Source organism: Nerophis ophidion, linkage group LG25, assembly GCF_033978795.1.
Source record: "Nerophis ophidion isolate RoL-2023_Sa linkage group LG25, RoL_Noph_v1.0, whole genome shotgun sequence".
In the NCBI taxonomy this organism is placed as follows: Eukaryota; Metazoa; Chordata; class Actinopteri; order Syngnathiformes; family Syngnathidae; genus Nerophis; species Nerophis ophidion.
In genome coordinates this window covers 15582254-15609037 of record NC_084635.1, presented here as the reverse complement: position 1 = coordinate 15609037, position 26784 = coordinate 15582254, and the positions used below count along the sequence as shown (strand labels likewise).

At 39.1% G+C, this 26784-nt stretch overlaps 2 protein-coding genes across 2 annotated transcripts in view; one reads left to right on the top strand and one right to left on the bottom strand.

Moving 5' to 3' along the window:
• Positions 1–9750, bottom strand: part of LOC133543190 (uncharacterized) — a 41708-nt gene extending 31958 nt beyond the window's left edge. The window contains exon 1 of the mRNA XM_061887701.1: positions 9089–9750. The gene's annotated coding sequence lies outside the window, so the exon portion shown is untranslated. The remainder of the gene's footprint in view (positions 1–9088) is intronic.
• Positions 8843–26434, top strand: anp32a (acidic (leucine-rich) nuclear phosphoprotein 32 family, member A). Its single transcript, XM_061887700.1, has 7 exons — positions 8843–9026; positions 10821–10970; positions 11045–11167; positions 14476–14674; positions 15915–16024; positions 20125–20197; positions 25426–26434. The coding sequence occupies exons 1-7, from the start codon at positions 8973–8975 to the stop codon at positions 25506–25508; spliced, it is 792 nt and encodes a 263-aa protein (XP_061743684.1). The 5' UTR covers positions 8843–8972; the 3' UTR covers positions 25509–26434.
• Positions 26435–26784: the final 350 nt, after the last annotated feature.

Here is a 26784-nt window from a genome sequence, read left to right as displayed (position 1 = left end):
CAAAAAAAATAAAAGCCTTATAAATAAGTCTTATAATGAAGGCAACACATGATGAAAGTGTCTACCGTATTTCCTTGATTTGCCGCCGGGGCACTAATTAATTTAAAACCTCTTCTCACTCCTGCGCTTACCAAAGGCATGCGGTAAAAGTAAGCATGCGCTAATTATTTTAAAACCTCTTCTCACTCCGGCACTTACCAAAGGCATGCCGTAAAAATATGAGTGTGATGTAAGCTTGGACCTTAAATCCTATTGAATAGCTCTTTAATCTTCTTCCCTTTATGCGATTTGAAATTACCGGTACTGAAATCAGCCTCCTCCATTTTGAAAATGATGACAGGGGAAGTGTCACTCAGTCATGATGTCACGAGTTTGACCAGGCGGTAATACTAAGCATGCACTAATTATTTTGCGAAGCGAGTTTGACCCGGCAGTAATTCAAGGCAGGTACATACTATATACCCTGCGGCAATTCAAGGAAATACGGTATATTAGCTATATTAGCCTACCATCAAACGTTGAAGCAAATCTTGTATTTTAATTTTTATTCTACACATTTTTGCAACATTGGAAATCAGTAGTAAAATGAAGGCTTCTCATAGGATGAGATAACTTTTAGAAATTACTGGCAGGCTGTCTTCTGATTGATTTATTACAATCTTTGCAAGCTGGGTAACGTTTGCTATGGTCTGGAACAACATGGCACACAAACAACTATGAGAAATGCAGCCAATATTACATACAGATAATGTGTCACGAGACAAGCACATATAAATTAAATACACAGAGGACATAAGTAAAGGCAATTAAATCAGCTGAAATATGCTTACAAACGAGGCATAATGATGCAATATGTACATACAGCTAGTCTAGACCGGTGGTTCTCAAATGGGGTGCGCGTACCCCTGGGGGTACTACATGGTATGCCAAGGGGTACGTGAGATTTTTTTTTTAAATATTCGAAAAATAGCAACAAATTAACCTTTTAATAGGGACCCAAACAAGTTTTGCATTGAATATTGAACAAACAAGGCTTATATAACTTTATAGTGACATGCAAAATCGAGTTTTGTTGGTAGCGGGGGTGTATATTGTAGCGTCCTGTTAGCGCTGCAAGGGGGTCATGGGTATTTGTTCTGTTTTGTTTATGTTGTGTTACGGTGCGGATGTTCACCCGAAATGTGTTTGTCATTCTTGTTGGGTGTGGGTTCACAGTGTAGCGCATATTTGTAACAGTGTTATACGGCCACCCTCAGTGTGACCTGTATGGCTGTTGACCAAGTATGCCTTGCATTCACTTGTGTATGTGTGTAGAAGCCGCATACATTACGTGACTGTGCCGGCTAGCTGTTTGTATGGAGGAAAAGCGGACGTGACGACAGTTTGTAGAGGACGCTAAAAGCAGTACCTTTAAGGCAGGGGTAGGGAACCTATGGCGCGCGAGCCAGATGTGGCTCTTTTGATGACTGCATCTGGCTCTCTGATAAATCTGAGCTGACATTGCTTAACACGATAAGTAATCACAGTGTTAAAAATAACGTTCAAAATATAAAACATTCTCATGCATTTTTAATCCATCCATCCGTTTTCTACCGCACCTGTTCAAGAAGTTGCATCAAAGGTAAGAAGTTATTTATTTATTATTGGTTAGTGTGGGGCTTGCCCTCCTGGGGGTTTTCTTCAGACCACCAAGCACCGACATAAGAGCCTGTTTCAGGGTTACAATATTGTTTTATTTTTCAGTTAGTCTCTCAGTTGCTTTCCAGCAATTGTCTTTTTCTCTTTTGTTCTCGCTCACGCTCTGGCTCCAGCCCCAACCCCGTCCCTCCTCCTGGCTGCTGTTTATAACAGAGCGACAGATGATTAGATAACAAGGCCCAGGTGGGCCTTCTACACACCTGTTGCTGATTTCAAGGCCGATCCTGGCAACACCCCGCTTTGCTGCAGGCCCGCAGGCCACGACCCCTCCACATTTAGCTTCAGAATAACAATGTTATTACAAAGAATAAGAGACCTATTATACTCTAGAAATGTTGGTCTTACTTAAAAATGCACGCGTTTAGTTGTGTTCAGTGTTAAAAAAATATTATATGGCTCTTAAGTAAATACATTTTAAAATATTTGGCTTCTTGGCTCTTTCAGTCAAAAAGGTTCCCGACCCCTGCTTTAAGGCATGCCCCCGATATTGTTGTCCGAGTGGAAATTTGGGAGAAAGGTTGCCCCGGGAGATTTTCAGGGGGGAGGCACTGAAATTCACGAGTCTCCTGGGAAAATCAGGAGGGTTGGCAAGTATGAGAATTAGCGTTGAATGCAGTGATACAGCGACACCGCCACTGTATAATACCCGCGGGCCAGCTCTAATGTTAATTTAATATTGCCTCAAGGGCCAAATGGAATTACACGGCGGGCCAAATTTTGACACCCATGCTCTACACCAAAACGGGGCAGTCTTGTGTTAGTAGGTATTTGTAGGTATCAAACATATTTGTCTCACAACCTTTGAACTGAACTTTGTGGTGTCATTCCCGGTCCCGATTTGGCTCCCGGGCCGCCTGTTGAATAGCCCTGATGTATATAATTGCTTTTCTTTTAACATCACAGTTTGGATTTTTTTTTTTTTTTGCTGAGGTTGTTCAGGGTGGATGACATTTTCCTAATCATTAAGTCAAACTACTTCTCTAAGTGATTAAGCAAGTAAAAAAGTTACACAGCTTTAAAGGTCAATCCTATTACTGAAGTTTGTCTGGAGATTGGCTAATCTGTTTTATGACTTTGTTTTTTCTTATCACTTTGATAAGCTATTTATATCTGCTTTAGCTACAGCCAAAACAACACAAAACACCATGTTTTGTCTTCTTAATATATATCCCCCTCTTGTGGTACACTAACCCTTTTGCATGTATATTCATTCTCATAACATACATGGCTTTGGGAATCAGCACAATCGTGCACTATAAACTTACACAAAGAGCAAACCATTTATTTGGTACATTTTGCTCACACTTGATGACGTTTAAAACAGTCCCACCGTAAATAAGTTAAGGAGTTATATTTACATTGAGCATTGATACAACTCCCATATGCTTTTGTTGAGTGTTTGCATGCTCATTATTTTCACTTTAACATGTTCATGTAACTGAATTGTGAATGATTTGTTGCTATTGGTATAATAATGCATGCTATTATTATTTTAATGATTTCCTTTTTTATTGTTTGAACACTATTGTGTATTTTGTATGATTTTGTCCGGTTTTCTTAGCTTGACTGAATTGTTACTCACGCCGCTACTTCAATAAATAACTGTCTTGTATTATTTATGCTATAAGACATGTTATTTGAATTACACAACTTTTTTTTAATTTGACCATACATAGTATGTTTGCACACAGAATTGGTATCGCTGATACCAACCATGATTTTCCCTTGGTATCGCATCAGAAAGAAAATTTGTGGTATCAAATTTTACTAATATACAGTATTTTTTCCTGTCTAATTGAATATAACAAATACATTTAGAAAATATTTTATTGACTTATATTACTTCCAGCTTTTGGCGGTCCACATCTATCCATCCATATTCTAGCGCTTATTCCCTTTGGGGTCGCTGGTGAATCGGGTGGAAGTTGGTGTACACCCTGGACAAGTCGCCACCTCATCACAGGGCCAACACAGATAGACAACATTCAATCAATCAATCAATCAATGATTATTTATAAAGCCCTAAATCACTAGTGTCTCAAAGGGCTGCACAAACCACAACACAAACCACTACGAAATCCCCGGTAGGGCCCATATAAGGGCAAGGAAAACTCACCCAGTGGGACGTCGGTGACAATGATGACTATGAGAAACCTTGGAGAGGACCGCATAAGTGGGCAACCCCCCCCCTCTAGGGGACCGAAAGCAATGGATGTCGAGCGGGTCTAACATGATACTGTTAAAGTTCAATCCATAGTGGATCCAACACAGCCGCGAGAGTCCAGTCCAAAGCGGATCCAACACAGCAGCTAGAGTCCCGTCCACAGTGGAGCCAATAGGAAACCATCCCAAGCGGAGGCGGATCAGCAGCGCAGAGATGTCCCCAGCCGACACACAGGCGAGCGGTGCATCCTGAGTCCCGACTCTGGACGAGCGGTCCATCCAGGGTCCCGACTCTGGACAGCCAGTACTTCATCCATGGCCATCGGACCGGACCCCCATCACAAGGAAGAGTGGGACAGAGGAGAAAAAGAAAAGAAACGGCAGAACAACTGGTCTAAAAAGGGGGTTTATTTAAAGGCTAGACTATACAAATGAGTTCTTAAATGCTTCTACTGAGGTAGCATCTCGAACTGTTACCGGGAGGGCATTCCAGAGTACTGGAGCCCGAACAGAAAAGGCTCTATAGGCCGTAGACTTTTTTTTGGGATTTAGGAATCACTAATAAGCCGGAGTCCTTTGAACGCAGATTTCTTGCCGGGACATATGGTACAATACAATCAGCAAAGATAGGCTGGAGCTAGACTGTGTAGTATTTTATACGTAAGTAGTAAAACCTTAAAGTCACATCTTAAGTGCACAGGAAGCCAGTGCAGGTGAGCCAGTACAGGCGTAATATGATCAAACTTTCTTGTTCTTGTCAAAAGTCTAGCAGCCGCATTTTGTACCAACTGTAATCTTTTAATGCTAGACATGGGGAGACCTGAAAATAATACGTTAAAGTAATCGAGGCGAGACGTAACATAACGTAACATTCACACTCACATTCACACACTAGGCCCAATTTACTGGCATAAGTCAGCGTTTTTGAAATGGGGGTACGCGTACCCCTAGGGGTACTTGAAGGTATGCCAAGGGGTACATGAGATTTTTCAAACATATTCTAAAAATAGCTACAATTAAAAAATCCTTAATAGATGTATTTATTGAATAATACTTCAAGAAAATATGAATGTAAGTTCATAAAATGTGAAAAGAAATGCAACAATGCAATATTCAGTCTTGAAAGCTAGAATTTTTTGGGACATGTTCCGTAAATATTGCTGTTAAAGATTTTTTTTTTTTTTGTGAAGAAATGTTAAGAATTAAGTTCATGAATCCAGATGGATATCTATTGCAATCCCCAAAGAGGGCACTTTAAGTTGATGATTACTTCTATGTGTAGAAATCTTATAACTGAATCACCTGCTTATTTTTCAACAAGTTTTTAGTTATTTTTTATATCTTTTTTTCCAAATAGTTCAAGAAAGACCACTACGAATGAGCAATATTTTGCACAGTTTTACAATTTAATAAATCAGAAACCGATGACATAGTGCTGTATTTTACTTCTTTATCTCCTTTTTTCAACCAAAAATGATTTGCTCTGAATAGCGGGTACTTGAATTAAAAAAATGTTCACAGGGGGTACATCACTGAAAAAAGGTTGAGAACCACTGGACTAGTGGTTAGAGTGTCCACCCTGAGATCGGTAGGTCGTGAGTTCATACCAAAGACTATAAAAATGGGACCCATTACCTCCCTGCTTGGCACTCAGCATCAAGGGTTGGAATTGGGGGTCAAATCACCAAAAATAATTCCCAGGGGGTGAACAAAGGGATGGGTCAAATGCAGAGGACACATTTCACCACACCTAGTGTGTATGTGACAATCATTGGTACTTTAACTATTTTGAAAAAAAGATATAAAAATAACTAAAATCTTGTTGAGAAATAAACAAATGATTCAATTATAAAAAAAGATTTCTACACATAGAAGTAATCATCAACTTAAAGTGCCTTCTTTGGGGATTGTAATAGAGATCCATCCGGATTCATGAACTTAATTCTAAACATTTCTTTACAAAAAAAGAAATCTTTAACATCAGTATTCATGGGACATGTCCACAAGAAATCTAGCTGTCAACACTGAATATTGCATTGTTGCATTTCTTTTCACAGTTTATGAACCTACATTCATATTTTGTTGAAGTATTATTCAAAAAATATATTTATAAAGGATTTTTGAAATGTTACAATTTTTAGACTATTTAAAAAAAAAATGCCACACACCCCTAGGCCAGTGGTTCTTAACCTGGGTACGATCGAACCCTGGGGGTTCGGTGAGTCGGCCTCAGGGGTTCGGCGGAGGTCAAAACACACCCGACTCATCGTGTAAATACAAACTTCCCCCTATCACCTGACTGATTTGCAGGTGTGTAATTTGTTGTGAGTTTATGCAATGTGTTGGTTTTGTTTTTTGAACAAGGTGATGTTCATGCACGGTTCATTGTGTGCTCCAGTAAAAAAAAACATAGTAACACTTTAGCATGGGGAACATATTCACCATTAATTAGTTGCTTATTAACATGCAAATTAGTAACATATTGGCTCTTAACAAGTCATTATTAAGTACTTATTAATTCCTTATTCGGCATGGCCTTATTATAACCCTAACTCTCTAACCCTGACCCTAACCAAATAACTGTAAACTAAGTCTTTACTGCTTAGAATATGTTCCCCTAGTGGCCAAATAACTCTAAATGAAGTCTTTGTTACTTAGAATATGTTTCCCATATTAAAGTCTTACCAAAAACATACTACCGTATTTTTCGGAGTATAAGTCGCTCCGGAGTACAAGTCGCACCTGCCGAAAATGCATAATAAAGAAGGAAAAAAACAAATATAAGTCGCATTTTTTGGGGGGAATGTATTTGATAAAAGCCAACACCAAGAATAGACATTTGAAAGGCAATTTAAAATAAATAAAGAATACTGAACAACAGGCTGAATAAGTTTACGTTATATGACGCATAAATAACCAACTGAGAAGGTGCCTGGTATGTTAACGTAACATATTATGGTAAGAGTCATTCAAATAACTATAACATATAGAACAGGGGTCGGGAACCTTTTTGGCTGAGTGAGCCATACAAGCCAAATATTTTTGAAAGTATTTCCGTGAGAGCCATATAATTTTTTTATACCTGCATTTTTAAGAAATACCAACATTTTTAGAGTATAATAAGTCTTTTATTCTTTTTAATAACATTGTTATTCTGAGGCTAACCAAAAATAAATCAAATATTTCTTACCATTAATGCGAATTCTTGAACAGGTGCGGTAGAAACCGGATGGATGGATGAAAATGCATGAGAATGTTTTATATTTTGAACATAATTTTGACACTGTATTTACCAGCGGAATTATTCATTAATTATCGTGTTAAGCAATGTCAGCTAAGATTTATCTGAGAGCCAGGTGCTGTCATCAAACGAGCCACATCTAGCTCTAGAGCCATAGGTTCCCTACCCCTGATATAGAACATGCTATACGTTTACCAAACAATCTATCACTCGCTAAATCCCATGAAATCGTATACGTCTAGTCTCTTACGTGAATGAGCTAAATAAAATATTTGATATTTTACGGTAATGTGTTAGTAATTTCACACATAAGTCGCTCCTGGGGAGTGCTCAGAGAGTATGGGGTATCGGACTGTCTTATTGTGTTGGTCCGCTCCCTGTATGATCAGTGCCAGGGCTTGGTCCGCATTGCCGGCAGTAAGTCGAACACATTTCCAGTGAGGGTTGGACTCCGCCAAGGCTGTCCTTTGTCACCCATTCTGTTCATAACTTTTATGGACAGAATTTCTAGGCGCAGTCAAGGCGTTGAGGGGTTCCGGTTTGGTGACCGCAGGATTAGGTCTCTGCTTTTTGCAGATGATGTGGTCCTGATGGCTTCATCTGGCCAGGATCTTCAGCTCTCACTGGATCGGTTCGCAGCCGAGTGTGAAGCGACCGGAATGAGAATCAGTACCTCCAAGTCCGTGTCCATGGTTCTTGCCCGGAAAAGGGTGGAATGCCATCTCCGGGTTGGGGAGGAGACCCTGCCCCAAGTGGAGAGTTCAAGTACCTAGGAGTCTTGTTCACGAGTGGGGGAAGAGTGGATCGTGAGATCGACAGGCGGATCGGTGCGGCGTCTTCAGTAATGCGGACGTTGTACCGATCCGTTGTGGTGAAGAAGGAGCTGAGCCGGAAGGCACAGCTCTCAATTTACCAGTCGATCTACGTTCCCATCCTCACCTATGGTCATGAGCTTTGGGTCATGACCGAAAGGATAAGATCACGGGTACAAGCGGCCGAAATGAGTTTCCTTCGCCGTGTGGCGGGGCTCTCCCTTAGAGATAGGGTGAGAAGCTCTGCCATCCGGGAGGAGCTCAAAGTAAAGCCGCTGCTCCTCATCGAGAGGAGCCAGATGAGGTGGTTCGGGCATCTGGTCAGGATGCCACCCGAACGCCTCCCTAGAGAGGTGTTTAGGGCACGTCCAACCGGTAGGAGGCCACGGGGAAGACCCAGGACACGTTGGGAAGACTATGTCTCCCGGCTGGCCTGGGAACGCCTCGGGATCCCCCGGGAAGAGCTAGACGAAGTGGCTGGGGAGAGGGAAGTCTGGGTTTCCCTGCTTAGGCTGTTGCCCCCGCGACCCGACCTCGGATAAGCGGAAGAAGATGGATGGATGGAAGTTGCTCCTGAGTATAAGTCGCACCCCTGGCCAAACTATGAAAAAACTGCGACTTATAGTCCGAAAATTACGGTATTTTGTCTTGAATTTGAAAAAATATATATGTATATATTTTTCACTAAATAAGGGTTCGGTGAATGCGTATACTAAAATGGTGGGGTTCGGTTAAGAACCACTGCCCTTGGCATACCTTCAAGTACCCCCATTTGAGAACCACTGACTTGGGCTATCGTTTCTGTGTCAACAAACACCCCACCCAGTTTATAGCTTCCACGTCATTGGCTGGTCCATGCGTCTCTCAGCGCCCGCTGGAGTAGACGCCTCTCATTGGTCGGTAGTAACGTCAATCTGCACCCCGCGCTCCCGCCCACTTTAGCGGATCAAGTTTGAATGAAGCGCAGCAGCCTCGCTCCGGAGGTGCCAGGGAGATTATTTTTTTTTTTTTAGCGTTAATTATTCCAAGTGTGTGTCTAAGGGGCGCCCTGATCCAGGATGGAGATGAAGAAAAGAATCCTTCTAGAACTGCGGAACCGCACACCGAAAGACGTAAGTTAACATCCGAGTCTCCCCCGAATGACGGAGGCGGGAAGACAGCGTTGATGTGTTACCTTGGTCGTGGTGGTGCTCCGAAGTTTGTCAAGTGAGGGTGAAGCCGACATCGACGCCGACACCTTGACAAGTGACAGGTGCGCCTGTCATAAGAGACTATTTAAAAAGTGTGAAGCGCCACCGTGCAAACAAGGCGAACAGCATGAGAAGCCATAATAGTAACTTTTTTTTTTTTAAATTCTGCGAGAGTCCATTAAACTCCAAGTGCTAACACCACCCGACACCTCCATAGTCCTGTTATTGGGTTTCTTGTCACGCTAAACATCGTGTAACTTAGCACTCACACCGTCGAAACAGCGACATTATCCGCCCACATTAACATCCTCTTATCGGGACTAACAGGCAGGTATCCTCCGTGTACGACTTGGTATTTTTTTGATATACGTAACATCTGCCATTGCAAAACACCAAATGGCTTGTGTGCTGTTTATTTCCAACCAGGACACGCCGCCATTTTAATGCCGTGCAAAGGCACTTCGAACGCCGCGTTGTTTCGACACAAACGAAGACATATGTATATAAAATATATTATAATAGAAGCAAATCGAGCCTGTCTTTGTCGGTTCGTCGTAAAAGAAGAATGAACGTTTACTAATCGGCTTTAGCTTTCCTTCTTACTCACAAACATACTTGCCAACCTTGAGACCTCCGATTTCGGGGGGTGGGGCGGAGGCGTGGCTGGCGCGGGGGGCGTGGTTAAGAGGGGAGGAGTATATTTACAGCTACAATTGACCAACTCGAGTATTTCATATATATATATATATATATATATATATATATATATATGTATATATGTATATTTGTGTGTATATATATATATTTATATATATACACACACATATATATATATATATATATATATATATATATATATATATATATATATATATACATACATATACATATATGTGTATATATATGTATATGTGTGTATATATATATATATACATATATATATATATATGTATATGTGTATATATATATATATACATATACATATATATGTATATGTGTGTATATATATATGTATGTGTACATATATATATGTATATGTATATATATATGTATATATATATATATATGTATATATATATATATATATATATATATATATATATATATATATATATATATATATATATATATATATATATATATATATATACATATATATACATATAATCGAGTAGTTGTTGCAGCCCTAATCACCAATATGAAAATCCATCTGCCCAACTTACAAACAGCAGTTTGTAAGGTCTTGTGACATACATTTATTTCATTGAAAAAATCCAAAGGCACACCACCAGCAGAAATCATTAAAAACATAATCTTGATACTGACAATAAACAGTCGTTGGTTATGAATTTAAACCATGACCAACCATGCATCACTATACTTGTTTTAAAATTAAATCACTAATAATATGATTTGAATAGGTTGTTTAAAAGCAAAACGTGTGCACAGTGACTCCCTGTTCAATGCTAAATAAAATGATTCCAGCATCAACCTGTCTTCTACCACACTAAGCAGAAGCGTCCTGTCTTTTCTTCGCTGTTTGTTCACAAAATGTAGTAGTTAGCATTAACACGCCAAGCTTACAGTCTGGAGAACCGGGAGGGAATTTTCGTTAAAATATTTGTGTGTGGTGTTTGCACGTTCGCCTTGTGCTTGCTTGAGCAATAACGCTAAGAAAAACTAAACCGACACAATTGTGATTTGTCTCCTCTTTAGGTGAAAAAACTTGTGCTGGATTATTGTGTCTCCAATGAAGGCAAAATCGAAGGTCTAACGGATGAATTTGAGGAGCTGGAATTGCTGAGCACAATCAGGGTTGGCTTGACGACAGTGGCCCACTTTCCAAAGCTCAAAAAACTCAAGAAGGTTTGCTTTTCTCCTGGTTACACCAATGCTGCGAGAGGGTGTGCGCATGTTTTGATTGCTTACGTTATCCCCAGCTTGAACTCAGTGAAAATATGATCTCCGGAGGGTTGGAAGTGTTGGCAGAGAAATGCCCCAATCTCACACATCTTAACCTCAGTGCCAACAAGATAAAAGACATCAGCTCCATTGAACCATTGGTGAGTTGTGACTTTAACATGGCTGAAACATGCAGCCGAATGGTAGTTATTGTTGCTGTTTGCGCTCATTCGTTTTAAACATACGTTTCTATGCATGTTGAGCTGTGAGAGTCCAGCTGTGCTGCAGGAAATTATCCAGTTTACATTAATTGGTCCGAAAAGTATTTGTTTACAATGAAAAAAATAATTTTGTTTCGATTTTTTTAGTACAGTATAGTGACAACTAAATGCTCTTCCACTAGATAGCAAACATAATTAACCTGTGTATACACCTGTAAAATATTTTGCCTTGGCTCAATACGCGTCTATTCAAAAAACACTGCAACTGTAAATGTGCTTTGTCACTCATAAAACACAGTTGAAGTTGTAATGTGTTTGTGGTTATGGAGTATTTAGTGCAGTGGAACCTCAATTTACAAACTTATTTGGTTTTTGAAAATTGTTTGCAGACTAAAAAAATGTATAGTGAAGCAGAGTTCCCCATAAGAAACAGTGTAAACATAAATAGTTCTTGCCTCGACAACAAAGTCCCTATTTTTGTAAAACTGTACACTTTGAAGACACTTTTTTGTGTAGAGTATACTGTACATATATATTTTAAACCAATATATTGAGGGGTTAATGGCTCAATCTCTTTATCCAAATAACATTACACCAAGCTTAAAGGCCTACTGATATTAGATTTTCTTATTTAAACAGGGATAGCAGGTCCAGTCTATGTGTCATACTTGATCATTTCGCGGTATTGCCATATTTTTGCTGAAAGGATTTAGTAGAGAACATCAACAATAAAGTTTGCAGCTTTTGGTCGCTAATAAAAAAGCCTTGCCTTTACCGGAAGTAGCAGACGATGTGCGCGTGATGTCACTGGTTGTAGAGCTCCTCACATCCTCACATTGTTTACAATCATAGCCACCAGCAGCTAGAGCGATTCGGACCGAGAAAGCGACAATTTCCCCATTAATTTGAGCGAGGATGAAAGATTCGTGGATGAGGATAGTGAGAGTTAAGGACTAGAAAAACAAACAAAAAAAAAAGGCGAGGGCAGTGAGAGCGATGCAGATGTTTTTAGACACATTTACTAGGATAATCCTGGAAAATCCCTTATCTGCTTATTGTGTTACTAGTGTTTTGTGAGATTATATGGTACCTGAAAGTCGGAGGGGTGTGGCCACAGGTGTGGTGACCGCCAGTGTCTCCGGTGGGAGGAGGTAATAGTCCACAGCTGCAGGAGGACGCAAGCTCCGCTCATGTCTATGGGAAGAGCCGACTTATTAGCACAATTTTCTCACCGAAACCTGCCGTTTGACATGTGGTCGGGAACCATGTATGCTTGACCGCTCTGTTCCATAGTAAAGCTTCACCTTCGGGAATTTTAAACAAGGAAACACCGGCTGTGTTTGTGTTGCTAAAGTCAGCTGCCATACACCGCTTCCCACCTCCATCTTTCTACTTTGACTTCTCCATTATTAATTGAACAAATTGCAAAAGATTCAGCAACACAGATGTCCAAAATACTGTGTAATTATGCGATTAAAGCAGACTACTTATAGCTTGGATCGGGCTGGAAAAAAATGTCCGCTACAACTGGTGACATCAAATGCACACGTCATTTTCAACAGGACATTTTGCGAGAAATTTAAAATTGCAATTTAGTAAACTAAAAAGGCCGTATTGGCATATGTGTTGCAATGTTAATATTTCATCATTGATATATAAACTATCAGACTGCGTGGTCGGTAGTAGTGGGTTTCAGTAGGCCTTTAAATGTCAACACAAAAGTCTTGTTTGTGCGCTCAGAAAACAAAAAAAAATTAAACCTTTTGACCTTGCGTCTCCAAATATTTGTGGCATTGTTGAACAGTCTGGGAGTTTCGGAGTGATTAAAGAGCAGTGGCTTTGCATGGTGACCCCCAGCGTTAGCACAAACTAGCAATGTGAGGTGATCCTTCATCAGCTTGTGAGCCGGTAGTGCCTTCTCCAAATTTTAAACGACTCTTATGAAAGGAAGTATGATGGAAGGCAATATTATTTTATAAATATCCCTGCAATGACTCCCCGGTTTGATTTCAACATTTTGGGCCAATCACAAATACACAAAAGCAAATACCAGTAGGTGAGACAAGTTGATTTTGCATAATAAGTTCCCTTTTAAGGTAAAAAAAATCAAAGGATTTAAATAAGAGCCAATGGAAGTTTTTGCGTACGTCTAGTTATTTTTGCACCGTTGGCTTTATTTTACTCGACATATTGTATCTAATATGAGAGAATAGTTTAAATAAATTGTAATATTTGAGTATTGTTGTAAAGCCATCTTGTGTTTTTGTCTGATTTATAAATGTGATCAAAAATGTAATGATTCAATGGTCTTGAAAATTTGAAATATCCATATCAGCATTGATATGAACAATACTTCCCCTGTAACTACTACAATACTAAAAATGTGGGTAGTATCGCCCAAAACTAATATAGAGTATCCAAAAAACAAATTAATAAGTACTTGTTACATTTTAACAGAAGTCTAGATGGAACATGCTACAACAGAAAGTTACCAGATATTAACAGTAAATTAGCAAGTAGATTAATAATAGTTTTGACAAAATAATAACAGGAAATTATGCAATATGTTACTGCTAGAGGTGGGAATATTTAGGCACTTCACGATTCGGGAACTACAAATCGATTAAAAATCAATTATTGATGGTTCTGTAATTTATATATATTAATAAATTAAAACTTATTTTCGTTTCACTAAATAAGCGTTTATCACTTGCAACTTTAAAAAACAAAATAAACAGTTAAAATAATTATACTATTTACTAAATTAATGGAAATACTGTATGTGCAAAACCTGAAGTAGTGCCCTAATTTAAAGGAGTTGGTCAGATCACTTGGTGATGTGGCTCGCTGCAGTCAGCCAAATTTTAGAACTGTCTGCATTACTTTATTTACAATATATAAATAAAAAAATGTATTATTGACATTTACTAATCGATAATCACCCGCCACCTGTCGCATGGTAATGTAGAGTGCGCAGAGACACAAGGTCCACCGGCAGATGGTTGATTATTTCCCCTACCTTTAGTTACTGCATACATAACTAGATAAATTAGGAGCCCTTTGACCCATTTTGAAATGCTTCGTTTATCATTTATATACCAAACAAGGAGGCAAAAGTAATGTATATGGTCGTGCAAAATAAATTTTAGGCCATTATTACCAATCCCTACTTTCTGTCTTTATAAATACATCTATGGGAAGCAGTGCATGTATATAAAATGATTGGTCATAAGTCTTTCTTCTGACAGAAGGAACTGAGGACCCTGAAAAGCCTCGACTTCTGGAACTGTGATGTAACAAACCTGAGCGACTATAGAGAAAGTGTTTTCAAGCTGATACCACATCTCATGTATTTGGACGGATACGACAAAAACGACAAAGAGGCACCGGATTCGGACACCGAGTTTTATTCCGAAGGCTGGGAATATGATGATGAAGATGATGATGGTAAGTTTGACACCTTTCAGGTTGAACTACCAATTTTTTATTTAGTTTTTGTGTACTAGACTCTTTTTTTTGCTCAAACAAATGTATGTACAGTGGGGCAAAAAAGTATTTAGTCAGCCACAGATTGTGTGAGTTCTTTCACTTAGAATGATGACAGAGGTCTGTAATTTTCGTCATAGGTACACCTCAACTGTGAGAGACAGAATGTGGAAAAAAAATTCAGGAATTCACATTTTAGGAATTTTAAAGAATTTATTTGTAAATTATGGTGGAAAATAAGTATTTGGTCAACCATTCAAAGCTCTCACTGATGGAAAGAGGTTTTGGCTCAAAATCTCACAATACATGGCCCCATTCATTCTTTCCTTAACACGGATCATTCGTCCTGTCCTCATAGCAGAAAAACAGTCCCAAAGCATGATGTTTCCACCCCCATGCTTCACAGTAGGTGTGGTGTTCTTGGGATGCAACTCAGTATTCTTCTTCCTCCAAACACGACGAGTTGAGTTTATACCAAAAAGTTCTATTTTGGTTTCATCTGACCACATGACATTCTCCCAATCCTCTGCTGTATCATCCATGTATCCATTTTGGTATAAACTCAACTTGTCGTGTTTGGAAGAAGAAGAATACTGAGTTGCATCCCAAGAACACCATACCTACTGTGAAGCATGGAGGTGGAAACATCATGCTTTGGGGCTGTTTTTCTGCTAAGGGGACAGGACGATTGATCCGTGTTAAGGAAAGAATGAATGGGGCCATGTATCGTGAGATTTTGAGCCAAAACCTCCTTCCATCAGTGAGAGCTTTGAATGGTTGACCAAATACTTATTTTCCACCATAATTTACAAATAAATTCTTTAAAATTTCTACAATGGGAATTCCTGGATTTTTTTTTCACATTCTGTCTCTCACAGTTGAAGTGTACCTATGATGAAAATTACAGACCTCTGTCATCATTTTAAGTGGGAGAACTTGCACAATCGGTGGCTGACTAAAAACTTTTTTGCCCCACTGTAATAAAAGAGAATAAGGGACTAATTTAAATATTGTGTCAATATTGTGAAACTGCCAATAGCACTCACTAGAAATAAAGTGGAAAAAATGTACATCCAATACATGTGATCGGTATTGGTATTTGCCCATTTCACTCATGGATGATCTGAATCGGCAACATAAAATCTTGTTGGGAACATATCGAGTGTACACCATTCATGTGAAAACCAATTGTTTCACACAGCGTTAGACGAGGAGGACTGTGATGAAGATGGCGCAACGGAAGATGAGGAAGACGACGACGAAGAAGATGATGATGATGAGGAGAATGAAGAAGAGGGCCTTAGTGGAGAGGTGAGACTTGAAACGTGTTATAGTAAAAGTGTTTGCGTTCCCTCGCCGATTTGCGGTTGATTTACTGCAGCCTCAGTACATTGCAAATATTACAGTACAATTGAGAACTCTTAAGATTTTAGTACCTGTTTCATGTTAAACGTACATCGTGTGTGTATGTCATGTTTGAAATGGTTAAAAGTGTGTGTTGGGGGCTTATTAAGACGTTAAATGTGTCATCGATTGAGTTCATGATGTTTTCTAAAATAGGTGCAAAACTCATGTGGTCAGGCAACAATTTTTTGTGTAAGAGGTTTCTTACCTGCTGACAGTTTCTGCTAACACTTCAGCCTCTGGCAGAGCTGTTTTACCTTTCTGGTCTGAAGTGTCAAAGAACAGCTGACTGGGTCGGGAAAACTTTCAAAATAATGTTCCCGGCCATATCTGTTGTCTGTCCTGGCGTCGCCAATGAAGTACAGTGTCTCATTTGTGCAAAAAGCATGTATGCCCCTCATCGCTGTTGATGAGGTCAGGCCCTCGCTTCCTGATTTCCATAACCTCCTTCATCCATCTGTTGTATTTGTCTCTGATCTTATGAATTTTCCCTGGTTCCAGTCCATGAGGTGATTGCTCCTCATGCAGTTGTCTGTTATAGCTGATTTTTTTTGTTTGTTATCTTGTTCTGGTAAACTTTGAAATAGGGCTGGGCGACATATCGATACAAACGATATATCGCAGATTTGTCTCTGTGGGATATATAAAATGACTGTTTTGTAATATTCGATTATATATTCTCACACAGTTGCTTTTAGCTGAGGGCATTACATTACTGGCGTTGTTCACTCCTCCTCGTCTCTTCTTCTCACAGAGACGGAAAATAAGGCCGCCTTCTTACATACGTCACATACTGTTGCGCGTCTAGCTTCATACGCTCTTGCCGACCAGAGAGGTAGCAGCATGGCTAACGTTAGCTGAGGCAGATTGTACAAGCAGAGCGGAGCAGAGCTTGTGACAATACAAGAGAGAGAAGGTGCGAAACTGATCACAAATGGAGGAAGATCAATAAATGCCCAAAATAATGGTGGTTGTTTGGCTTCAAGTGGGAAGATATTCAGCAGACAACAGCAATATGCAAAGTATGCAGCAGAAGTGTTACTACAAAAAGGTAGCAACACTATTAATTTGTTCTTTCATTTAAAAAGTCACCCGTGAGAGAATGAAGAGTATTTAATAAATACAGTTTTGGTCAATTGACTTAGTTGTGATTTCCCTCTCTGCATGAAAGTTTAAAAGTAGCATTTATTAATGCAGTATGAAGAACAATGTTTTAATGTGGACACACAGAATCATCATACTGTTGTGATTATATGTATCAAGTGTTCATTCAATGCCAAGGCAAAATATCGTAATATATATCGCAATATGGCATAAAGATATTGCGATATTAATAAAAGCCAATATCGCCCAGCCCTACTTTGAAACAGTTTTCTGCATTTCTGCATTTGTTTTTGTGTTCTTTTTCCGGGTGCTGGAAGTTCGTCTAGTCTCTCCAATATGTTTTTTTGCATGATTTGCTTGTGATTTAATGGATTATGTCACATTTCCTATCTCGTGTTATACTATCTTTTGGGTGTACATGTTGCTGTTGTAGTTTTCTGTGTGGTTTTACTGCTGTGCTTGTTTGAAATGTGTTCATGGTTTGTTGTATGGTTTTTGTTAGGTAGTGTTATCGTATCTTTATTTTCTGTGCTAGTTTCCTCTTTTTGTTTTGCTCGTCTGTCTTTTTTCTGTCTGGCTTGTTGTTTTCTTTTCTCTATGGACCATCTTAAATATTGGCAGCATGTGAGATCATGTTGTATATGTTTTTATTTCTCTTGCCTGTCCTTTTTAATCTGTTAATCTGGTTGTAAAGGGTTCTGACTACCGAGAGTTTGTGCTGTAGGAGATTCTGATGTCCAGGGAGTTCTGGTCCGTATGTGTGGGTTTTGAGGTTTTAATTTTGTCATCATCTTTGTGGCATATGTTCATGTTCAGAAATGCTATTGTCTGGTTTGTTTCTTCTTAATGTGTACATTTTGTGTTACCAGTGCTGTCTATTGTCTTTGTGATCTGTAAAACTTGTGTCCAGTCTTTGTTTCCATTATGTCGTCTACATACAGTAATGCTTCCCAAGGCGGTGCAGTTTGAATGGATTTTTTTCACGGAGTCCTCCATGAAGAAATTGCTCATGACGGGGAATAGTGGATCTCCCATGGCGAAACCTTCCTTCTGTCTAGAAATCACTGTTGTATTGGAAGTATGTTCGTTTGGAGGCAAATTGCAGTAAAGTGGCAATGTCATTTATTTTTAAGTTTGTGCATGTCTTGAGGGTTCTGTCTTGTTTAATAATGAGGTGACATAATGATATATGCATGTTTCATTCTTTTTAAGAGTTATGTTTTTTCAGTTCTTCTGACAGCTTTTGGGAGTTCTTGCAGTGGTGTTTAGTGTTACTGAAGTGGGAGCTGATGATTTCAACCAAAGTGAAGTGACTTATATTTATATAGCGCTTTTCTCAAGTGACTCAAAGCGCTTTACATAGTGAAACCCAATATCTAAGTTACATTTAAACCAGTGTGGGTGGCACTGGGAGCAGGTGGGTAAAGTGTCTTGCCCAAGGACACAACGACAGTAACTAGGATGGCACAAGCGGGAATCGAACCTGCAACCCTCAAGTTGCTGGCACGGCCACTCTACCAACCGAGCTATGCCGCCCCCAAACCAAAGCTTTTGATAAGTTATATTTGGGTGATGCTATGCTGTCAATCATTGGTTGTAATGGCATGTTTTTCTTGTGTATTTTTGGAGTTCTTTATTAACGAGTTCCATATTTACAGTGAGTATGTGTCGCTGTCTTGTAGCGTGGTTTCAATCTGTTTGTGGTATGTGTGTTTATCCAGGAAGACTGTTGTCCGCCCTTTGTCTGCTGAGAGTATTGTATTGATTTGTTCATTTTTGGGGAATTTATTGCTTTTTCCTCTTCCTTTTTAAAATGTTGCTTTGTTGGAGTCTGGATGCTTTTAAGGACAACTGCTTATTTTTTGCGTTTGAAAGGAATACTTGCATTATACTTGTCTAGTTTGGACCCTGCCTTGGACCCGAGTGCAGCTCTGATATGCTCCAGTCTTCCCGCATCCCTGAGAGGGACAAGCAGTGGAAAATGGATGGATGGATGGATTATTATTATATATTCTAATCAGAGCTTAATTTGGGTTTGATATAATACTTACAATAACATTGTTTGTATGCATCAACCATTAAGAAGGACAAATGTCCAGATCTACATTATCCGAAAATATACAACAATTTGCAAGACAATATATATATAACGGATAATGAATAACTTTCCGTTTCTTGTTTTTTAATTATTAAACTAACAAACCGGTAAAGTAGATGTTTGTGTTAGGTTTTTTTTTTATTCCAAACAAAAAATGGATGGTCTCGACTAACACGGACTCTATTAAGAAGGGTGGAGTTACACTCTGCGCACATGTTTAAATCAGAGCCTACAGTTGGAAATAATTTGAATATTTAATTGGTATTGTTACACCACTTATCAAAAATATTTGTTTTTCAAGATCATTAAATTATCAGCATCAGAATAGATATGACCGATACTGTCCCTGTAACTACTTGGTATTGGATTGATACCCAAGTTTGGAGTGTCGTCCACAACTAGCTAAGTATCCAAACAACAGAAAAATATGTGCATATTATATTTTAACCGAAGTGTAGAAAAAAAACATGGTTCAACATGAAGTAATCAAATATTACCTGTAAATAGAAAGTAAAATAATACAACTGGATATGACTCAATATGTGACTGCATATGTCAGCAGCTAAATTAGGAGCTGTTGTAAACTGTTTTGAAATGCTTCTATCATTTACATACCACACATAATGTTATTTATATTGTTATGGCAGTAGGCTGCAACATATATCTTCATATATAGACTTTAGACGTACCCTGCTTTTTGGGAACCGAGGTATTAAGGGGTTATCTTGGTGTACTGCAAGGTTTATTTCAATTAATGGTATAAATGTCACAGAACAATTCATGGACATGACTTTGTAATAATCAGGAGGAAGGCGAGAAGGAGGATGTCAATAACCAAGATGACGACAACGAGGACGACGACAGCGAAGATGAGGAGGGTGAGTGGAGTTGACTAACTTCAAAGGGAACTGCACTTATTTTGGAATTGTGTCTATCATTCACAATCCTAATGTAAGACAAGCACAGGTATAGCTTTTTTTAATGCATTCTAATTCCTCAATAAACGCTAGCAAAAGTCAGCTAATAATGAAGGTATTGAGATTTGCTCGATTCCGCCAATAAAGCGCTCTAAAAAAAACTCAGTTTTATATACATTCTGTATATATATATATGTGTATATATATATGTATATATATATATACATACATATATATATTTTAATACATTAGTATCAAAATGTAATATTTATGCATTTTAAGCATACAGCGGCGTACAAATTTCACAGACTCATCACCACGTATGCTATTTCCTTCAACAACAACTACTAATAATGGCAGACTTTATGAGAGCCAACGGCAACTGACTATCCAGAACCTAATATTTTTGCGGCTGAATTTAGGAGAATGAGCTACAAATTTTAAAAGCTGAGTGATAAGCAGATCCAGCAATTAGCACTATTGCCAAATGCTAAACAAGAAATACAAACTACGAACATTTAAAAGATATTCACTTACTGTACAGTGTTTGCTCTTAATGGGATTCCAACTGATGGGATCTTCATAGCTCCCCGTTTAGATGAAGAATTAGTCATAATCCTCACGCAGGTGAAATTAAATGGGCACAAACGAGCCCTTTCCAGGTCTAAGTTGAATGTTGACCAACTTCTCTGTTTAGCCAATGTGGGCCGGACTGGTAAAATCATGGCACAATAACTTAAAAATAAAGACCACCTCAGATTTTGTTTGTTTTCCAAAACACAACAAAGGACACAATGAACCTAGAATTTGTCTGTCTATCTACACAACTATGGTTGAACTTTAAATCACAGCCTATCTACGATAGAACAAAATACTAAGTAGATAATACAAAAATAACAACTCTTCTGTACGTCACGGCCATCCGCTTTTTGTTTGGAACAGAAAAGCAGTTCCCTGTTTTTTGATATAATAAAAAAAAAAAAAAAAAAAAAACGGAATATGGATCGTTATCCATTATCCCAATTTAATACTGTGTTTGAAAATCGAAAATGTGAATTACAACAGCGAGTGGAAAACTATTTTCTGTATGCCATTTTCAATGTTTAGAGATATGGTATAATTGCGCATGTTCAGTGTCTCTTTTCCATATCCTCGTCTGTGTGTGACTCGGAACACCAACAACAGAAGAAGAAGAGTGAGGTTTGCCTGCTTGATAGAGAACCAATCAAATGAGCCACTTTCAATGTCTGTGCACATTAATATAAAAGGGAAACTCTTGACTGCAACAAAATTGTTTTGACGACGAGGACACTGTTCTTTGTCGTTGTCGTCTTCTTCTGTTCATCCGCGTCACACACAGACGAGGGTCCTGAGAAGAGACACTGCACATGTGTAATCCACCCATATGTCGAGGAATAGAGAAAATAGTTTTCCACTTATTTTTTAAATTCACATTTTCGATTTTCAAACACATTAAAGCTGTGGTACTTGAATCTTGTGTCACCAGGCAGAGTTCAAACTGTAAATCCCGCCCCCCATTCTGCGCACCTGCGAACCTCACTGATAGTCTTTTCCAGTCTCCAATGCACGTATGTGCACACGGATAGGTCGTTCACAGTCTGAAATTGCATCAAAGGATCCCCATATCCAGAAACTAAATGACTATTGTTAGGTAGCACACGTTGCTAAGTAAAAGGATACACACAAAATATAGGAAAATGGAACATTAGATTACCTGTCTATTGAAGGAAAACATCCCCTTGCATGTCCAAAATATTTATTTGAGTTTTGGCTTTTCTTTGGGTTTTTATATGTACAGCGTCTTTCTTTTCTTCCTCTGATTTCATCTTTTTGGTGGTGTTTAAGCAGTATAAGCTGTGACAAGAAGCGCAGGTATTGCAACCACAAGTTGGCATCGTGCATGCGCTTTACTACATATCAAGTCAGCTAATGAAAAGGCTTTTTGATGGCCTCTGCTCAGCCCTCCTTTTCTTTAAAGACCTACTGATATGCGATTTTCTTATTTAAACGGTGATAGCAGGTCCATTTTAATATAATTTGGCGATATTGCCATATTTTTGCTGAAAGGATTTAGTAGAGAACATCGACAATAAAGTTCTCAACTTTTGGTGCTGATAAAAAAGTCTTGCCTGTACCGGAAGTAGCAGACGATGTGCGCATGGCATCACGGGTTGTGGAGCTCCTCACATCTGAACATTGTTTACAATCATGGCCACCAGCAGCGAGAGCGATTCGGACCGAGAAAGCGACGATTTCCCCATTAATTTGAGCGAGGATGAAAGATTCGTGGATGAGGAAAGTGAGAGTGAAGGAGTAGAAAAAAAAAAGACAAGAAGTCAGTGGGAGCGATTCAGATAGAGAAGATACTGTGAGAGGCGCTGTGGGGGTGGCAGGACCACTCGGCCAGTCCCAACCGCAACAAAGGATGGAGCCATACCGCTTTGAACCCGTCGCTGACTGTCAGGAGGACGCTGCTGTTATTGATGCTGGAGTAGCACATGATAGATCGCCTTCAAAATACAGAATGGTAAAATGTTTTTTATTAATACACATAATACACTGTACTTTGTGTGTGGTCCAATCCAACAGTGTTCGCTTGACATCTCTGTTCCATAGTAAAGCTTGACTCTCATCTTTCGGGAATGTAAACAATGACACATCGGCTGTGTTTGTGTTGCTAAAGCCGGCCGCAATACACCGCTTCCCACCTATTTCTTCTTTGATGTCTCCATTGTTCATTGAACAAATTGCTAAAGATTAACCAACATAGATGTCCAGAATACTGTGGAATTTTGCGATGAAAACAGACGATTAATAGCTGGACACGATGCTGGAACAAAATGTCCTCTACAATCCGTGACATCATGCACACGTGTCATCATACCGAGACGTTTTTCCAGCAGGGTATTTCAGCGCAAAATTTAAAATTGCAATTAAGTAAACTAACACGGCCGTATTGGCATGTGTTGCAATGTTAATATTTTATCATTGATATATAAACTATCAGACTGCGTGGTCGGTAGTAGTGGGTTTTGGTAGGCCTTTAAATCCTGCGTTTGGATCTAGAGGGGTTGACAAATGTTTTTGTCTTCCGGGGTTTAATTTACTAAAATACTTAATTATACGGCGCAGACATACCATTTTTTTGTAAATGATTACTGTTACGATATACTGTATAATGCTAATATGATTTTTTTTTAGTTAAAGAATACAACTTGGATACCCTATCTTTAATACGTTCAGATAACAGACAACTGTTTTTTTTGTATTATCAAACTAAACTGGGAAAGTTTTTTATTTTTCTAATCTAAACGAAAAACGGATGACCTAGGCGTACAGGAGAGTTGAGTTGCATTCTGCATCCACTGTTCTCTTTTTTGACAGCCAAAATTGGGGCAATGAGGGTGCCAAAGCACAATTTGTTCAAATCAAAGGATGTAAAACGGCAAGTATTACGTTTCATTCATGTCGAATGGGAGGAGCCATAGCCACTGTTTATCTCTTGTTTGTATAGACTGGAATAACAGAATTGTTATTGTGACATCCAGTCACATTTAGAACAGCAGTTTTTCCATAAAAAATGAAAGCTAATTTTTTTAACTAAGCAAACTCTTCCTGGTTTATGTCCATGACCTTCAACTATACAAGTGAGATGCATGATTTATAATCTAGAATTAACTTTCACCAGCTCAGAGGTGATGCAGCAGCTCACTGGCTTAGTATGCCAATGTAGCTGCATAAGCGAGTTCCCTCTCTGTGATCATTGCGCTGCTAAAAGTAGTTCCTCTGGGTCAGCACTTAGAATAACAATATCGCTAATACTGGGTTAATATGCAGGTCATGACTTGTAACTGGAGTATTGTTGGCGATTTCTGAATGTTCCTTATAGGCCTACTGAAACCCACTACTACCGACCACGCAGTTTGATAGTTTATATATCAAGGATGAAATCTTAACATTGCAACACATGCCAATACGGCCTTTTTAGTTTGCTTAATTGCAATTTTACATTTCCTGCGAAGTGTCGTGTTGAAAACGTCGCAGTATGATGACGCGTGCGTTTGACGTCACCGGTTGTAGCGGACATTATTTTCCAGCCCGATCCAAGCTATAAGTTTTCCACTTTAAGCGCATAATTACACAGTATTCTGGACATCTGTGTTGTTGAATCTTTTGCAATTTGTTCAATTAATAATGGAGAAGTCAAAGTAGAAAGATGGAGGTGGGAAGCTTTTAGCCTTTAGCCACAAAAACACAGCCGGTGTTTCCTTGTTTAAAATACCGGAAGATGAAGCTTTACTATGGACCAAGCGAACATGGATCCCGACTACATGTCAAACGGTAGTTTTCGGTGAGAAAATTGTGGTAATAAGTCTCCTCTTACCGGAGACATCAGCGGAGCTTCCGTCCTGCTGCAGCTGCCGTGACTTCCCTCAGAGACTGTGGCGTCAACACACCCGTGGCCACACTCCTCCGACTTTCAGTTACTATTTAATCTCACTAAAACACTAGCAACACAATAGGCAGATACGGGATTTTCCAGAATGATCCTTGTAAATGTGTAAATATCTCAATCGCTCCCACTGCATTCGCCTTTTTTTTTTCTTTTTCTTTTTTTTCTAGTCATTCACTCTAAATTTCCTCATCCACGAATCTTTCATCCTCGCTCAAATTAATGGGGAAATTGTCGCTTTCTCGGTCCGAATAGCTCTAGCTTCTGCTGGCTATGATTGGAAAACAATGTGAGGAGCCCTACAACCCGTGACGTCACGCGCACATCGTCTGCTACTTCCGGTAAAGACAAGGCTTTTTTATTAGCGACCAAAAGTTGCGAACTTTATCGTCGATGTTCTCTACTAAATCCTTTCAGCAAAAATATGGCAATATCGCAAAATGATCAAGTATGACACAGAATGGACCTGCTATCCCCGTTTAAATAAGAAAATCTCTTTTAGTAGACCTTTTAAAATGTTTTACGGGCATAATAGATCACACCCATGAGCTGCATTGTTAGCCACCTCATACTAGCCGTACATTACAAATTAGCCAGATGTGTTCTTGTCTTACATAAGGAATGGGAAATGTAGGCAAAAAAAAAGTGCACTTCTCTTTTGATTAAATGAGAAGCTTCTGCTTGCATCTTTTTGATCTTTACTCTCCTACCATAGAGGAGGAGCGAGGTCAGAAGAGAAAAAGGGAACTGGATGAAGAAGGAGAAGAAGACGAACCCGATGACGACGACGACGATTGAGTCATTTGGAGGAGAATTTGTTTGGTTGAATTTTCTATATCCTTGATCTCTTCCCAGTGTCTTTTCCTGCAGCAGTAGAGCACATTTGATGCTCTTTACGGTCCACTCTTTAACGACTTTGCAGACGCGACATTTTTGTACAAAAAAACAAGGCAAGGGTCAACCTTTTTAAAAGACATTTTGTTTTCTCACTCTTTGTAAGAACCCAGTTTGTGAAGACTTGTAGATTTGAAGCCCCGCACTATAACAAGTCAAAGGAGAGGAAAAAGTGCAGGTCAAGTCGTCGCAGCTGGGACTGCTGCAAGTAACAGTCCAGTAATCACATCAAATCCAGGTGAATGTGTCCATCCCTTGTCTTGTATTTACCAGAAATACAAATTCTGTGTCACAGGCTGTCCAGATGTAATGGTGTGTATGAACATGCTACATGCTGACACCATCTTAAGGGCATGTTTTTCAATTATCGCCAAAACTCTACCCTCGTCTAATCCTCAGCTTTGATAGTTCAGATATTATGTGTTTCTTGTAAATAATGACCAAATCTATTTTTTGTATCCTCTTGACGGCAGCAGACATTGAACATTATAACTAATGTCAAACTATACTATGTATTAAGATATGGATGATGTATGCTACTATACCTGAAATGGGGTCAGTGTGATATTTCTTGGATTTGGACTTTATATGCAGATTTTCATCAAGACTCGGCCGAAGAACTCTCTCTGGCTTTGTCTGTGTTCTTTCTGGTTTGAAAATATGCCGGGCGTAGGTGTGGACCTTAAGTTATGACTTCAAATGTGCGGAATGAACTGTTAATTATTCAGATTTTCATTATTATACGTAATGGTCAAATTGGCCTATGTCAACCCTCCAAATTATGTTCTTTTCCCATCCCATTTACCTCAATAAAACCATTTTTGATATAATTTTGGCGCTTTGTGATTTGTACGATGTAATCAATCTACAAAACCCAAAACCAGTGAAGTTGGCACATTGTGTAAATCGTAAATAAAAACAGAATACAATGGTTTGGGCTTCACGGTGGCAGAGGGGTTAGTGCGTCTGCCGCACAATACGAAGGTCCTGCAGTCCTGGGTTCAAATCCAGGCTCGGGATCTTTCTGTGTGGAGTTTGCATGTTCTCCCCGTGATTCGTGGGTTCCCTCCGGGTACTCCGGCTTCCTCCCACTTCCAAAGACATGCACCTGGGGATAGGTTGATTGGCAACACTAAATTGGCCCTAGTGTGTGAATGTGAGTGTGAATGTTGTCTGTCTA

Bases quoted from the DNA above. Each gene is read 5' to 3' on its own strand.
- anp32a (XM_061887700.1), top strand. From the start codon at position 8,973: ATGGAGATGAAGAAAAGAATCCTTCTAGAACTGCGGAACCGCACACCG. The intron at 14,675-15,914 runs GTAAGTTTGACA...TGTTTCACACAG, and splicing joins TGATGATGAAGATGATGATG to CGTTAGACGAGGAGGACTGT. The intron at 16,025-20,124 runs GTGAGACTTGAA...TGTAATAATCAG, and splicing joins AAGAGGGCCTTAGTGGAGAG to GAGGAAGGCGAGAAGGAGGA.